At 43.8% G+C, this 16,112-nt stretch overlaps 1 protein-coding gene across 2 annotated transcripts in view; it reads left to right on the top strand.

Annotated features, from left to right (window-relative positions):
- adamts10 (ADAM metallopeptidase with thrombospondin type 1 motif, 10) overlaps positions 1 to 16,112 on the top strand; it is a 57,631-nt gene that overhangs the window by 18,866 nt on the left and 22,653 nt on the right. Inside the window, exons 5-12 of one of the 2 annotated variants that reach the window (XM_026146384.1) lie at positions 3,977 to 4,145; positions 4,586 to 4,731; positions 5,740 to 5,823; positions 7,354 to 7,499; positions 8,694 to 8,737; positions 9,220 to 9,325; positions 13,905 to 14,051; positions 14,239 to 14,380. In XM_026146384.1, the coding sequence (XP_026002169.1) occupies positions 3,977 to 4,145; positions 4,586 to 4,731; positions 5,740 to 5,823; positions 7,354 to 7,499; positions 8,694 to 8,737; positions 9,220 to 9,325; positions 13,905 to 14,051; positions 14,239 to 14,380 (984 nt within the window). Of the gene's footprint in view, positions 1 to 3,976; positions 4,146 to 4,585; positions 4,789 to 5,739; positions 5,824 to 7,353; positions 7,500 to 8,693; positions 8,738 to 9,219; positions 9,326 to 13,904; positions 14,052 to 14,238; positions 14,381 to 16,112 lie in introns of both variants that reach the window. The other variant, XM_026146383.1, reaches the window with a different exon arrangement.

The following is a 16,112-nucleotide window of genomic DNA, read 5'->3' as shown; positions in this document are numbered from 1 at the left end:
ACAGACGAGCTGGTCTGAGTATTTCAGAAACTGCTGATCTGCTGGGATTTTCCCGCACAGCCATCCGTTTACAGAGAATGGTCAGAAAATTTCCAGCGATCTGCATTTTTTGTGAGAAAATACCTCGTTGGGGTCAGTTGTCGATGCTTCATGTTGACCAGAAGGCAACAGCAACTCAAGTAACCGCTCGTTCCAAAGGAGGTATGCAGAAGAGCGTCTCTGATTGTGCATGTTGAAGCAGGCGGGCTGCGGCTGCAGAAGACCACACAGGTTGCCACCCCTGTCAGCTAAGACAGGAAACTGCAGCTGCAGTTCACACAGGCTCACCAGAATGATGATGATGATGATAGCAGACTGGAAAAACGTTGTCTGGTCTGATGAGTCCTGATTACTGCCGCCACATTCAAACATCAGTGTCAGACAGAAACAATACGAATCAGTCCGTCGATAAAAACCTTGTTCATGTCTTTATGGACTTCCACGGTGTTCCCATCTTCTTATGGTGCTTCCAGCAAGATGAGGGGCAACGTCACAAAGCTCAGATCATCTTAAACTGGTTTCCTGAAAATAAAGAAGAGTTCGCTGTACTCAAACGGGCTCTACAGTCACCAGTTTCAATACAATACAACACCTTTGGGATGTGATGGAACAGGACTGATCCGCAGCAGCTGTGTGATGCTATCACATCTGTATGAATTAAAATTTCCAGCACCTTGTTAAATCTGTGGAACAAAGATTTAAGATGTGTCTGAAGCCCTAAAAAAGTAGACGGTGGTGGGGTGGTGTCCAACCCAGTAGTGTAAAGAGTGTAATTAATGAAGTGTCTGGTTAGTTTATAATAATTGTATAAGAAATCCCTGACTATCAGTATTTCCATTCTGAGGATTTATGTTGTGTCATAGTGTAAAGTTGCTTGTGATAGATGGTTGCGAGGAAAAGGCAGTAATAAACTTTATTTAGACTTTTCTACCATTCAGTGGTCCAGTCCACTGCGGGGGCAACCTGCATGTGGCGAATAAAGCTGTTGACTGTTCTAAGTTACTAGAAGGTTTACAGAAAGAAATCAAAGTATATTAAAATCCCAGAGATTGATAAAAACCAATAAAACTAAAGATGGGTAAAAATCAAACACTCACTGTCACGTCTGCGAGGGCGGCGTGAGGAGGATGCGGACCCAAACACAGACAGTGGAGGCGGATCACCTCACTCTCAAAAATGTTTTAGTACAACTTTGGTAGCTATGAAGCCGCACTTGATGGATTGTTGGAGCATCACGGCTACTGTAGTCAGGAGCCTCGAGGAGGAATCTGGGTCCTGAACTCCATCTTCTTCAGGTCCCAAAAACAAACGAACACTGCAGCATCACTGAGAGTTAAAACTGTCTAAATTCTTTCATCTTTAATAAAATGATCAGCGCTGCTGCTTTACCAGGTGTAACAATTAAGTTTAACATCCAGGCATCCATGAAAACAAAATTTAACAGAGTTAGAAGTTAGCAGGAAGTTAGCTCGCTAGCTTCCACCTAAACATGATATAGCATGTTCTGACTGAGAGATTTCTGAAAAAAATCAAACGTACAGCTCTGCTATCACTTCCAACATAAATGAAGACAGAAAACTAAACAGTGACGTTTGTAGGGTTACTGAAGTTGGGCTAGCTGGTATATAATGATGTGCTACGTGATCACTAGCGACACAGCTATGTTAGCATAGCATAAACAGTGAAGCTGGAGGATGAACGCTAACTTTTTTCCACTTGATAAAAGTTAACATGAGGGTTCCCGATGGTTAGAGACAAATGCAATCGCATGGCAGGATGCTGTAAACGGACCAAACATCAGTCAGGAGAACAACTGAGATAATCCATCCACAATACGAGGTTAGTCAGTAATATAGTGCAACAACATGGGAATAGAGCCGCTGCAGAGAATTCAGCATCAATGAATCAATGGTAGGGAAGAGGAGGAAGCAAGAAGAATGAGCTGAGTAAAGTTTGACTTATCTGACTGTTTTGTTTTGATTAATGCGCCTTATTGTCCGATATGCCTTATGTACAAAAAATACGGTAACTAGATGTGGAACACAGAGAACTTCAGGCCTGAGTATACAACACACGGGAGACACAGGGACATAGAGACAAGGGTGATTATACATGAAACATGGGACAAAAGCACAGAGTAAACATGGGAACAGAGACTAAACACTGAGGCAGGAAGGACTAAGACCACTAAGAAGTCAAAGAATATTAAATGAGAATCTGAAACACTCAGTACTGTGACATTCACAGAGGCTTTTTACTTGTAATAAAAGTGTTTCAAGAAGAAAGTCAGAAAATAATTTTTTTTTAAGTGCCATTATGATCTCGGTGGTCAGACTTGTTTCACAGCGTGGAGGCTCTAAGCTTGCTCAACTTTGTTTGCTAGCCAAGACCTGGGTAGTAACCGGCAGTGCCCCATGCACTGATCTAAGTAATTGCCCAGGTGCACAAGGTGATAACAGCTCCTCCACCATTCTCAGGTTTACAGCAAATCAAGACAGCAGTAGTTACTTATATGAGGGTTAACATAGTGTCATGTCCAATAAATTTAATAACTGCAATCTGTTAAACGTCTACCTGTAACCTGCAGTGCGTCGTGCTCTGTAATGCTCGCTTTGATCTCTAGAAAGTGTAAATGACATCTTACAGCTGTCTGACGTGACCCTTAAAAGACACCGGATCCATTTCTTTTGAAGTCACCTCAGCCCTCCACGGCGGACGACTCGCGCACACTCGTCGGCGGGTGAGAGCTCGTTCTCCTCTGCGCCCCGTTTCGTTGGATGAATTCATTCTGCTGTATTCACAGCGCTGTGTATCTGTGTATCCTCTCACTACAAACAGCAGACCCCAAAATAACAGTTGTATACGCAGCTGAGGATTAGACGTGTTCGCAAAGCGTTAATAAGCTGGACACGTAATCACTGTTAGTCAAACCAGCGTGAGCGCATTCACCGGCGAGCGGGCTGTGTGTCCAGAGGACCGTCACTAACTTTATTATGGGATTAAAAGCACTTTGAAAGCTGCCGCCGCCATTCGGGTGAGGAGACTCTCGCTCCGACCAAAGCCAACACATCTGAGCGGAATCAAAGGAAGTGTTAGTGTATCGCTCTCTCTGTCTCGCTCTCTCATTTTCCTCGCTCTCATTCACTCTTTCATGCTCTCATGTGTGCTCGTCTGTGTATGTGTGCACCGCCCAAAGGGCCCAACACAGACGGGACGATCGAGCTGTTTCCTGTGAAGTTTGAAGGTTCGCTAGCGTTGTTCACTTTCACCCAAATAATCTAAAGTGTGCCAAGAAAATACCCTGCGCACCATTAACGCCACCAGCAGGCTGACGGATTGCACCGTACAAGCAGGATGTGGAGGATGCTTGCGTTCGTTTACACTCCACCATCCGATGTTTTTCCAATCTGCTGTCGTCCGATCTCGAGGAGCCGGTGTGATCCGCATCCTCAGATTCCCGGCAGGTGTAGCACCTGTTGTGGTCGTCTGAAGCTGCCGCCCACCTTCTCCAAGGTTCAACGTGCTGCGCCATCATCTCTTCCTGTCAGCTGAAAGCAGTCTGACCGTCTGATCTCTGCTTTTCATCCAGAAAACATTTTCTCTTTTTTAGACCATCCTCAGTAAACCTTAGGGATGGTTGTGACAATAGCAGGAGATCAGCAGTTTCTTAAACAATCCACGTTCAAAGTCACCTAAATCACCTTCAGCAGGTCGTCCTGGTCATGCTTGAGTTGCTGCCGTGTGACTGGCTGATTAGGCGTACCTAATAAAGTGTCCAGTGAGCATATTTTAGGCATAGGTATGTGAGCTTAACTGACTCATCTGTTTTCACTTTTTGAAAAGAGTTTCTCAGGAAAACACTCGCACTGTAAAGTCATCTGTGTGCCGTGATGGCAATCCTCATTTTATTCTATTCTTCAAATCTGTTTCTCTGCAGCAGGGGGTGATTGTTGCTGGGGGAGAGGAGTACCTGATTGAACCCCTTGTCTCACCAGATAACCAAACCGGGACAGAGAGCGAGGAGAGAGCAGAGGGGCGCCCCCATGTGGTTTATAAGCGGTCATCGCTCCGCCATCAGTACAAGGGCCAATCCTGCGGAGTCATTGGTGAGACGAGAGATATTCTGGTCTTTTTTAGTAGCGGCGTTAAGGTCCAGACCGGAGGAGTAAACATCCGCAGGCCAGTCTGTGCACCAGCCAGCAGCAGAAGGCTGCGGCTGTGTCTGCGTTCCCGGTTGTGATTAGGCGTGACCGAGTCTGTGTTACAGGGCGTTTGCTGAAAAAGCACAAGTATGTTTGGAAAGCCGCCGTTTGACAAATATAAGAAAAGAAAGATACTTTGTAAAGCTGCCCTTTAAAATCTGCCCTACGATTACGCAAAGTGTGTCGAGTGTTTCGTCTAATTGCTGTTATTGCTGTAATTATTATTAATCTGTGGTCAAATGATGGGAAAAGCGAGAGAATCTGTTTCCGATACAAAGCTGGATCAACTTGAGCTCTTTTCAACAGCACGCTGTCAAAATGTAAGATTGTGTGATCTGCCTCAGACGAGAAGCCGATGAAGGGCGCGTCGTGGTGGCAGCGGACGCTGAAGACGCCTCCTCATCACGTCGGCCGTGGCCAGCTGCCTCTGAAGCGTTCGGTCAGCCGGGAGCGCTACGTGGAGACGCTGGTAGTAGCTGATAAGATGATGGTGGGTTATCACGGCCGCAGGGACATCGAGCAATACATCCTGGCAGTCATGAATATTGTAAGTTTCACAACGCAAAAGCTTTCCTCTTCCTCTAATGAAAAAAGAAAAAAAACCAGCTTTCAGCGACTGACTGTCACATGGCCGTGATTTGGTGGCCTGGCGTCTTTCGAAGCAAAGAAGGAAATGTTATTCAGCTGATTAAAGGCGAGCTGGAAAGAACAGGGTCGTCTTCACTGACAGAAATAAGTCTCCAAGGCCGAGTCAGGCTTACGGGGGATGTATTATTAATGTTTATAGACAGAAAGAAAGAAAAACAAATGCGTAGCTGTTGCCTGATTTCTCCTCGGGGAGGCCACATGTTTTAGTCAGTGAGGCTTTCGTACGTGCAGTTAATCACTGGAAAACCGTACGCACGCGGGAAGGAATCGCTCTTGGTTCTTTAATACAGATTTGCTCTAAAAATAGTCCAGTTTCTTTTGGTTATACATTAAAGTCACTTAGCTGCATTCTTTTTGCCCTGGCTGCACAAATTATTCCCGACTTTCCAGGGTGATGATTTGGAAGGTCAGTGCTTAAGCTGTTGTACACGGAGAACACATTAGTGCTGCGTTTAATGTGAACGCCTAGCTAGAAAATGAAGACACAAGCATATAAGTGTATGGCTCTGGTCTGTTTAGATACAAAGCTCTCCTCTCCAGTGCAGTATGCTCTGACTTTCAAACCACCATATGGATGAAACCCTGGTTAAAATAAAAGCACCTGTTTATGCAGTCAGAGCGGCGGGATCTGTATTTGTATTCATCAAAGTCCCGTTTTCTCTCGTCCCCAGTGTGTTTTTTTTGTTTCTTTTTTTCGTTTGGGCTCCAGCGGGGAGAAATGACGGGAAAACATGTCTATCATCTACAGAACATACGCTAACGATTGCCAGGAAAAAGCCCGCCGCGGTGTGCTCGGCTGTTCTATCAGCCGTTTTTAAGACTGGTCTTTTCTTGTTTCCCTGGAGGTCAGGTTGCCAAACTGTTCCAGGATTCTAGCCTGGGGAATGCAGTCAACATCGTGGTGACGCGACTCATCCTGCTCATGGAAGACCAGGTAAGGTGCATGAATTACTGCTAATACTAATGCTTTGGTCCTACTCTTTCCACAGTGTGTCTTTTGTCCCGCCCCTTCCTGAGCCTGGCTCTGTCGGAGGTTTCTTCCTGTTAAAAGGGAGTTTTTCCTTCCCACTGTCGCCAAAGTGCTGCTCATAGGGGGTTTCTCTCTAATACTGTGTGGTCTTTACCTACAGGTAAAGTGCCTTGAGGTGATTTTGGCACTATATAAGTAAAACTTACTGTGACAGAATATACATAACTAACGGCTTTTATGATCCACTGGCAGCATGTGGTTTTTTGGTGCACTCAAAGGTTTAGTGGATTCTAGGCAGATAAACTTGAATTGATTGGCACCGAGCACATTTTCCCCCACTGATTATTTGAATCAATTAACTTTTGATTTGATATATTTCAGTTACATTTTACAAATTATTGCTTTGTGTGTACATCCATTAAAAAAAATACGATTGTAATAAGGGAAGAATGATCGACCTTTTCATTTAGGAGCACAATCAGGGGTAGAGTCACATGTTGAACAAGAGAAGGTGAACACAGAAGACGCACTCATGCTAGCATTTAGCTCAAGCCGCTGCCGATAATATGGCTGCAGACTCCTTTTCACGTGTATTATAACGCCAGCGAGTGACTGCAGGTCAGAAAAGATGCAGCTGCCGGAGACAGAGTCCACACCTGACCGCAGGGCAGGAGTTTAGCTCATAAAAAAGTGCATGACCTTACCAGCACAGCTCAGCAGACGACTGTGCCATGTGACTCTGTAGTAAACGACCTTATTAGCCTGCCATTAACAGCATGCGGTGAGACGTGTACCCGGCTCCGTTTTAAGGTTAACCTTGTAGCACTTTGACAGATGAATCATGCTGAATTAAAGGGGAATTACGGCGCTGCTTTGAGGTTTCCTCTGTGGCCGTCTTATTAGGGAACATTTATGATTCATGCTTTTCATAGTGCCTCAAAATTAGAGCCCGTAATTTAGTGCCAGGATATGTTCGTTATCTCACATGGTAGTGAAGTAAATGTTAGGGTCATTAGCGGTAGGCGAGTATTAGTGTTGTTATTCTTACTCCGTGGACCGTTGAGGTCGGGGCGGGATCGAGAGTGTTCTGTGCAAGCGCTCCTGCTGCCGTTTTCCAGGTCTGAATAGGCAAGCTGCCCCTGGAAAGGAAAATGAGGACAGCAGTAGGGCCAGAAATGAGGGACTGTGGGATAAGACAATTACTAGTTATGTCACCGCACACATTCCTGGGTTACGAGTTCTCGCCAGCTGTGGCCAGCAGAGCACTCCCTCCGCGCTTCTACATATCTTTTACAGGATTGAGGGACTAAGATGCAATGCTGCGGTGGAAAAATGCCTCAATCGCTGCAATAAAGGAAGACGGGGTTATTATAGCATTGTTGTAATTGTTGTTGATGTTGGAATAACTTCACATTAAGTATCTTTCGTTCATTCCTGAAGCTGATTGTTTTGTGTTTAAACAAAGGAAGTGCTTCTGTTGTCTGTCCCCACCAGCCCACACTGGAGATCAACCATCATGCGGGGAAGTCTTTAGACAGCTTCTGCAAGTGGCAGAAAACCATCCAGCACCGCAGCAGCTACGGGAACGCCATACCTGACAACGGCATTGCTCATCACGACACCGCCGTGCTCATCACCAGGTCGGAAACCTCGAAAAGAAAAACCTGTCCTGCGGGAATGTCCGCTTGTGACCCTCGTAGGAACAAATAACCTCAATTAAGAGTCAACAGAATCAGTCATGTGTTGAAAACTAAATATAGTAAGGTTGGCCCAGCCAGTAAGACCTGACCAGGAGAGCTGGGCTGTCCAGTTCAGGCGCCACACAGCTCAGCACCTGATCAGACAGTGACACCGAGATGATCCGCCTCCTCCTCCGAGTTCACTGGATCTCATGGATGGATTTAATGTGCTATCAAGTCCTGACAGGCTGAATTTGACGCGGCTCCCTCGATTAACTCGTCTTAAACGACAGCATGTAGTCCGAGTGTTGCCCGACACTGAAGATTGTTTTTAACTTCTCTTCATTCCACTTTTCCTGAACCGGTGTTTTGGCATCGCTCCGCTTAAGGGATGGGGGAAATTTATACAGTATAGCTTTTTGCAAACTGATACAGACTCTGTGCAAGTCAACATTTATGGCAGGCATGAGTGTTCGTATGCTTACAATCTCATTTTTGCAGCCCCCAAAAAAGGGAGATAAAACAAATACTGACATAGTTTAACTTTGGGGGGAAAAAGGTGATGAATCATAGTTTACGTTATTTGAATACTCGCATTTAATGCACAAAATGCAGACACCAGTGGCAGATGCATGTTAAGTAAAAACAAAAAAAACACTGGTGCTATTGACTCAGGAATGTGCAACAGTGAACAGCACGGCCACGGTTTGGTCAGAGTCATCTGAACGCACTTGTGCTCGGGCAGCGCTGCCACAAATACTTTCCTATTCTGTGCAAAAGAATGTGCCACGAACTCGAGCTGCGGGAGGTTAGCGTTGGCGAGGGGATGTGGGGCGTGAAAGCAGATAAATGTCACAACTTTTTTGAGATGCGGTCTTGGTGGCGGCTTGGTGAGAACAGCTCGGTTTTACAGCAGCATTTATCAAGCGGGGATGGAAGCTGTTCAGACGCGATGACACCGCAGTGACCGTCCGCGGTTTCCGCCTATTGTTCTTTTAAAACTTTATCCGTCTGCTGTCGCTACTGTGTGCATGTGTGACTACGCTGCGTGTCCAAGTGTGTTCACATGTATCTTAAGCAGCAGCTGATGCAGTTTCTGCACCTTGTTGTGTACGACTGTCAAACCTCCTTTTTGTTTTTCCTCACGTCTTGCAGGTATGACATCTGCATCCAAAAAAACAAGCCCTGTGAAACTCTAGGTAACCTTCCATCACACGTGACCACAAACTTCCATATTTCTGATCCCGCTGACTCTTTCTCCTAGCCCTGACCGTCACAGCTTCATGCTTCCTCCCAACCGTAACCATAAACGTAACCCTACACCTTCTTCCATCCTTAACTCTGAAATCAGTTACTCATCTGAGAATAATTTCAAGGGTCCCACCCAGTGTGCTCTTACTTTCCAAAGAGTTGCAGGTTTGACGTTAAAAAAAGTGTGCATGCATGTTTAAAGTTCTTACATGCTCAAGAAGGTGCGATGCAAATGATGTGCATCTGTGTACTTTTACACTCTGCATGTTTACTGATAACAACGCACGCTTTACTAAAAGCAGAGTTGGCAAAATAGTGAGCTGCGGCTGCTGGGAACATCATCCTTTCTCTCAGTTGGGATTCTCATTCGGTTCGTGTGCTTGCTTCAGAGTAGAGTTGTTTTTTATATTCATAGAGTGCATTTCTGCAGGTCTGGCTCCGGTAGGAGGGATGTGTGAGCCAGAGAGGAGCTGCAGCATCAACGAGGACATCGGCCTGGGGACGGCCTTCACTATTGCCCATGAGATTGGACACACGTGAGTAACAAACGCACGCACGCTCTCATTTTTAATTTCCTGGACACATTTGCAGATGTTGCACAAAAAAAAGAGACTTCTGTTTGATATCATCTCATCGCTGTGCAACATCGTTTACTTGTATTTCTAATATAATTACTCTGGCTTGATAAAAATCTGTCGAATGATAGGAAAATCCCGCAAGTTTGTGAATTCCAGGACAAATTCATCTTCTCCACAGAGGCAGGAGCGTTGCAGAGCTCGACAGCAGAAGAATTACAAATATTCCTTCAGTTTCGATGCTGCTGGCCACAGACGGCAGCGTCGTTTCCAGAATATACGGCCTTTGCAAATATTAAACCGGCTGCCAACTCGATGAGTAGATCCATCGCAGCTGTCCGTGAAACAAGACTTAAACATGGGTTTGAAGCTGTCTGGGATTTAAAGGAATTGATTTATAGCGATGCTGAAATGTCTTTCAACCACCATCCCACGAAAATGCCGTATAAATGTGTCAGCCTTGTTTCAAAGTATGCGTTGGGGGGTTGTGTTATAAACCTCCGGAAACGGGGTCAAAATCCACAAGTGTTTCTTTTAGAAATCGAGCACCGAGGCCACGGGTAAGTGCTTCACACGTGATGACAAACATCTGTTCTTTAAATAAAAAAGACGCACAATCTGTGATCCGTGAACTAGACCTGGTTGTCCTTCCTGAAACGTGAAATGTCCCTTCGGGGTGTTTCTGATCTTCTGCTGGGGACCGAGTCTCGAACATCACGAGTCAAATCCATCAGTAAGAACGCTGAACGTCGTTCCTTTGCATCCCAGTGAAATCCGCTCACGAGCGGGAGTACAATTCTGTCTCAACATCTGTTACTGTTGTATCCTTCAGCAATTCACCGTCCCGTTCATTTATGTATGAAAATAGCATCGAGAAGTATTCGTGCAGATGGTGGATCCATCAGGGTTCTGCTTTCCTAATGGTTAACACAGGTCTTTGTTTTTTAAAGCACCCAAACCCTGAGGGTACCTTGTCAACATGACTAATTAATGTATATATATGCACACATGAGGGTGCACACATGAGGGTGCACACATGAGCGTGCACACATGAGCGTGCACACATGAGGGTGCACACATGAGGGTGCACACATGAGCGTGCACACATGAGGGGACCAAACACGAATGACTCTGCAGGGAGGTGGAACGTTTTGAGAACAAACGCAGCTACTGAGAGTGATATCGCTGCCTGCCATGGACTCCTTTGCTTCTTGTACGTGACTCTGAGGTTACAGCTGTTAATCAAATACAGTAAAGCAAACAATTAATTACGTTTTTGTGAAATCTTAGAGATTCAAACATTGCATTGTAAAATTTTGTGCATAAATTACAAAGATCTTCAGCATGCAAGCGTACTGACTTTGCTGATTAATCTTATTACTTACTTATCTTATTTTCAAGAATAATTCAAAAATTCTTTGCTGAAAGAAACCTCAGGAATGAAAATATGCCCGCCGTTAGGAGTACGAGGAAGTGTCGCCTTTTATGTATCAGGACATCCTGAGAAAATGAGGTAAATATGATCTACGATGAACAATAAGTCATGACATATTACACCGTGTCATTATTCGTTTAACAAAAAGCCAACCCTAACCCTGACTAGAGTGTGAGTAGCACTTGATGAACTGATCGTCAGCAACTGTGAGCGCCTCCAAAGAAGCAGAAGTTCTGTCAGTTTGCTGGTCTGCAGACATCAGCAATGAGGATTCACAGGGTGATTTCCAAGAACGTGAAAAACATTCATGACTAGGGCTGCTCGATTATGGCAAAAATGATAATCACGATTATTTTCACTGAAATTGAGATCACGATTATTTGACGATATTTATTTAACCCTTTAAGATCTACCATAGAACCAAGTCCGCCAGAGCTTATATATATATATTTTTTTTACATGCTGTAGTGCCATTTGTGGGAGCAATTCAAGTTGCTATACATCAATACAACTGTTATAGCCCATATTTTAATAATATGTATGCATTAAGTCCATAGTAATTACATTAATTGCAAAAAAGTGCAATAAACTACAAAAAAATTGAAAATCGTTTTTGTTTTGTTTACATATATTTCTACTTGGAGAAATTTAAGAGGCTTATCCCTCAAAACTTTAAATACAAAAAAGTTGCAAAAAATAGTTTCCCACCACAGGAAATTTATTTTGAGTGTCTTCATAGTTTTATTTTTGGAGATACAGCAATTTTTATATACTGCAGGAAAAACAAAAAACAATCCTATGATGCAAATTTGCAAAGAATGTGCATGTGCATCAAAGTAAACTATTTCCAGCAGTGCAATTCGAGTTCTAAGGCCTACAAGTAAAAAACTACATTTTCCGCGAAAATGACGTCACTTGCGATAGTTCGCGTTGACGTCTTTTTCACTGTGGGAAGTGTTACGAACAGCTGATCGGATCGGCAAAGCCTGTTTCTGGAATATTATGTTTTTGTTCCTGCAAGCGCTTTTTATGCACTTTTTGCAAAGCTTTATGTGGAAGGAAACCGTGACCGAGGACAAACTGATGGCATAAGAAGTAAGTACAACTCCTCTGGTTTCATATGGAGAAAAATTTATTGTGCTAGCTTAGCGGTTCAGGTTCTACAGGGATTTAAAAATAGTTACACAAAACGAGCGTGCTGCTCTGACCGGCTTTAAAGGGTTAACAATAACAATGTATTGAATAATATAAAATAGTGTGCAAATACTGATAACAGTGCAAATGTTTGCAATATAAGAAATAAATGAAAAATGTAAACTTTGCAGTGTTGCTCTGTGGTGCAGCTATGACACCGTAGCAAAGTTTACACACTGTGTCTACTTGATCCACGTCTGACTCCGCGAACCCATAATGTTTCCACACCACTGAAGGTTTTTTTTTTTTTACCTCTCTTTTCAACCAACGGCAGTCACTCTCCTCTCCAAATAACTTCTGCTTAGCTTTCCGAACTTCCTCGGGTCCTCTTAAGTATTCGAAATGCAGAGCAGTGCGCTTGATTTGCCACACGGAGCAGCGCGAGAGTAAAGCATGAGGGAGGGGCTAATAATCGGCTCAGTCATTTTTAATGATCGTTGAAAGCCCAGATCGTAATCGTGATTAAAATTCGATTAATTGAGCAGCCCTATTCATGACAGTTGTCAGTCAAAAACCCCGAGAGCTCGATATCAGACTCCACAGGCCTCAGTAAGCATGCTAAATGCTAAAGTTCAGTACAATCCAGTAGAAAAAGCCTGTTTGGAAGGGTTGCCAGCACAAAGCCTCTTCTCGCCAAAAGAAGACGGCAGCACGGCTTAAGTTTGCAAAGTTACATCTGAAGAGGCGGCAAGACTTTAAGAGCGAAGTCCTTTGAACAGACCAGAGTGGAGATGTTTGACTGTAATGCTCAGCTGCCAGAGGCTCCTTACAGTCATTGAGCAAACCATGAACTCGTCTTCTGAAGTCATCATTGGTTCATGAATCAGGACGATTATACCGAACACAGCAGCACATCTACAGCAGACCCACATGGAAAAGAAATAGTAAAAACTTACATGATCTACTCATGAAAGTGGCCACTTTCTCATTACTTTCATATATTGTTTTAGTATCCAAAACATACAAGTTCCATTTATATAATTTTTAAGGATCTTGTATCTGTTTTCACTCTTGTTTGCTTTTCATACAAGTTTCACACAAGACAGATACAAACTTTAGAAGATTTATCTTTTCCATGTGGGGAATGCCTAAGAAAACGAAGTAATCGAGTACTGCGACGGCCCAGTCAGAGTGAGATTGGGGAGTCAAATGATGCGAGATACTCGATAGAGTCACAGGAAACAATAATAAGTTATCGCTGCTAAAGCTTCTGCAAGCTTCTGAATCGAGAGGCGTGCTTAGTTTTTCTCACGCTGCTTCTGAATTTCAGCTTTTAGTTTGTTGTTATGTAAAATATCAAAATCCGTTCATACGTCTGGGGTTGTATTTCAATAATTTTCTGATGATATTTCTTTAATCACGTCTTGATGTGTAAAATCTTTGACTTGACAAAAGGCGTGTTTTCTTTTTCCAGGCGAAAGCATTTAATACTAGAGTAACAAATCCTCACAAATTTCCTTAGAAATTGATTATAAAAGTAACCTAATTAGAAAGGCAGCTCTCAACTTGACCCCGTGTGACACAAAATTGGCCGTTTTGTTGTTATTCAAACATAATAACACGAGAGTTAAGACGTTAAGCCCCTTTAAAGCCGTACAGATGTGCCTTTATGAGGTGTAAATCAGTCCCAGACTCGATGTCCAATAAAACAACAACACCACCAGGGTACCAGGTTCTCCTGGAGACCGCTGTCCTAAGATGATACTAATGAAACATCTGGTGGGATTTTTTTGATAGATGGAAAGTGGACGTGTCAGACAGCTGTGGACTGTAATCTTTCACATGTCTGTTCTTTAGATCCCTCTCGGTTATCAACAGTGATCTTTTTTCCACTGTCCCCGTCGCTGCTGCAGGGATTATTACCGTCCACATGGCCTCAAAGTGTTGTCACTGTATCATCATGGGCTTTAGGTTTGGGATGAACCATGACGGCATGGGGAACGCCTGCGGGCCCCGCAGCCAGGAGACTGCCAAGCTGATGGCTGACCACATCACCATGAAGACAAATCCGTTCATCTGGTCCGCCTGCAGCCGGGATTACATCACCAGCTTCCTGGAGTGAGTCAGATTATCTGCAGCGGTGTAAATCATTTGTAAATGTGAGGGTTGAGGAAGGAACGGTCTCACGAAGACTGGTGTAAAATGTCTGATGGTCAGAGAAACATCCGAGTCGCAGACGGAGCAGGAAAACTTACCGCAGCCCGTTTAGTGTTTTTTCTTTCTGTCTCCTCGTTTGCACCTGTAGCTCAGGTATGGGCTCCTGCCTGAACAACGTCCCGCCAAAGCAGGAGTTTGTGTACCCCACCACAGCGCCAGGTCAGGCCTACGATGCAGACGAACAGTGCCGCTTTCAGTACGGCGTCAGGTCTCGACAGTGCAAATACGCGGTGGGTATATTTTCTTATCTTTCGCTCAACTTTTACAGAATTTTTCAATATTCATATTTTTTTTCTTACAGTATATTTTCTGAAAAGATCCACGGACAAACGTTTAAGTGATGTCTGTCGTTTTTATTGTTTCTGCCACTGGAGAGAAAAAAGATTTCATGTTAGTGTGTTGAAAAACTTTACATTACCTCCAATTTGCTATGGGTGGTCTTCAGACTTGTCGATATACCGTGACATGAGTACCGAGGTTGGCTTTGACCTTCATTGTCAAACTGCACGACTACACCTTAAAAGTTTTTCCAGCTTGGAGATTTCAGCCTATTCTGTTCCAACCATGTGAGTAAACGTAATTAAATACACCATTATGGTATGTAACACTCTAAGGTCAAAGGTCAGTGTCAAACAAATTAGGAAATGTCTTTACAATGACACAGGAAGATGAATATACTACACTAGACACTACACCAAGCTGGAGAGGTTATATCTCTTGGCTGGCCTGGGAACATCTCGGACTTTCCCTGGAGAAGCTGGAGTAGGTCCGGGCTCTGCTCAGGGTGCTGTCCCCGCGACCCTGGATAAGCGGCATGGACAGATTTTCATATAACATCAGCATAAAACGTCCAAGTTTTAGAATTGCCCTTTGGGGGTAGTCGAGTTCAACATAACGACCCAAAAATTTTCAACTCTGCAAAAGTGGCATAAACAGGCATCCATATAATTGCACTTTCATGCTGCGTTAGTGATAGTATTTAACCTGTCTTAAGTATCCCTGCTGTTATAGACAATTATGAATGCAGCAGGAGACCCATCGAGAGGCAGAAAGGAGCAGTTTGTTGCAATGCAGTCGTCATCAATAACAAACACGCAGCACACTTTTTGTTTTTAGGCCCTTTTAAGTTTCCGCCCTTGAGGTGTATGCAGTGCCTCGAACACCTTGGTTGACACAGTTATATGTGTTTAAAGCTGGAGAGGATCCAACATGTGGCACAGGAAGTATAGGATACAAACAAAGGAAGCTTTAATAGCTGAATAATAATCCAAGAAACACAAAAGTCACAGTGGGATCAAAAGTCCACAAACATGGAAAACCAATAAAATCCACAAAGAAACTTAAATCTCAATGGAAATAAACAGTTTTTGCATAATTAAGATTAAGGAACTGACCTCCAGCCCATTGTTCCTTCAGTGGTGCTGGTTTCAGTCATTATGCAGATGTCCTGTTTATAAGGTTGAAACCTGCAGTCAGCTGAGACTGAAGACGTCACCTGATGATGACGAAACGTTTCTCCCACTGAAAACATCCAGATGAACAGAATCAACCTTTGGAGAAATAAACAGGTTAGCACCCGTGGGACACACCAGCCTGTACGCAGGAAAACTACAGGTGAAAACAATCAGGTGAATCAGGGGAGACGGACAGGAAGCAGAACTGAACAAATGAACCCTTCAAAGTAAAACAGGACAATCCCACAGACACGGGTATGAACACTAGCACTTAACAGGGGGACGCAGGGGGGCCGGAGCGTAAACAAATACACGGGAAACCATTAATAATACAGTCAGCTATAATAAACCAAGACAAACTAAAAACCAGTGCATCGTTTAAACAAACAGCCTCAAACCGAGACCCAACGAGTGCAGGAAAGCACAACGGGAACTCTCCAAATCCAACAAACACAAAAACCAGAACCTTAAACAGCAGAATAATAAGACTGAGACGAGTATCCAGAAT

Source organism: Astatotilapia calliptera, chromosome 17 (assembly GCF_900246225.1).
Source record: "Astatotilapia calliptera chromosome 17, fAstCal1.2, whole genome shotgun sequence".
In the NCBI taxonomy this organism is placed as follows: Eukaryota; Metazoa; Chordata; class Actinopteri; order Cichliformes; family Cichlidae; genus Astatotilapia; species Astatotilapia calliptera.
This window is presented reverse-complemented; position numbering and strand designations above follow the sequence as displayed.